This window comes from Brassica oleracea, unplaced genomic scaffold, assembly GCF_000695525.1.
Source record: "Brassica oleracea var. oleracea cultivar TO1000 unplaced genomic scaffold, BOL UnpScaffold05153, whole genome shotgun sequence".
NCBI lineage: Eukaryota > Viridiplantae > Streptophyta > Magnoliopsida > Brassicales > Brassicaceae > Brassica > Brassica oleracea.
In genome coordinates this window covers 1-874 of record NW_013621676.1, presented here as the reverse complement: position 1 = coordinate 874, position 874 = coordinate 1, and the positions used below count along the sequence as shown (strand labels likewise).

At 37.4% G+C, this 874-nt stretch overlaps 1 protein-coding gene across 1 annotated transcript; it reads right to left on the bottom strand.

Annotated features, from left to right (window-relative positions):
* Nucleotides 1–4: 4 nt before the first annotated feature.
* On the bottom strand, nucleotides 5–737 carry LOC106322028 (betaine aldehyde dehydrogenase 2, mitochondrial-like; the record flags this gene model as incomplete). The annotated part of the gene is made up of 4 exons (XM_013760221.1): nucleotides 5–65; nucleotides 152–303; nucleotides 383–460; nucleotides 591–737. Coding segments are annotated over 4 exons (438 nt in total), but the record flags the coding sequence as incomplete, so codon positions are not given.
* Nucleotides 738–874: the final 137 nt, after the last annotated feature.

Genomic DNA, 874 nt, shown 5'->3' with positions numbered 1-874 from the left:
ATACCTTACTAACGCGATCACACCTCTCCAGATCATTTGATAATACAGCGCCTGCTAATCCATATCTGCAGAGATAAACAAAGTCGAGCACAAAATGTAATACACTTATTAGTGGTTCTTGGTGATGATAAGAAGAAAAATCTAAACTCACTGGGAGTCATTTGCCAGCTGTATTGCCTCATCCTCAGTGGAGAATGTTTTGACACAGAGAACAGGACCAAATACTTCATCTCTCCAGATTTCCATTGAAGTAGTCACATTTGAAATTATAGCAGGTTCAACAAAATAACCCTTTTTAAAATGCTGCAGAAATAAATAAAAGAATATTAAGTGCTAATAGTATTTGGACATACATAGCAGACTAGTTAGTTCTGTCATGTACCCCAGGACGAGCTCCTCCGCAGAGGACAGTTGCACCTTCCTTCCTAGCGTTTGAGACAAACTTCACTACTCTCTCGTACTGCACGAGTTTAAGATGTAAGACTTAGCTAAAAGTCGTTCTTGACTAACCCCAATTGACAGATAAGAAGGTTTTGGGGGGCATGAAGTGCTGGTTCTTGAGAATATCAATTTATGTTTAGTTATATTACCTGTCCTTTGCTGACAACAGGACCAAGCCTACAGCCTTCTTCAAAAGGATCTGAAATCTTAATGTTCTTTGTCCACTTTACCAACTTGTCCAAAAATTCGCCAGCAATCTTTTCCTGGTGTTTCACAAGAATTTTCTTTTCATCAAAACAACATTACTAGACGTCTAGTGAAGCTTCTCTATCCTACATTTAACAGTGGGTTCCAAGGTTTTACATTGACAACCACTTATACTAATTTACATTCTATTTAATTGCAATCTTACTCCAGAAAATGAAAAAAAAAA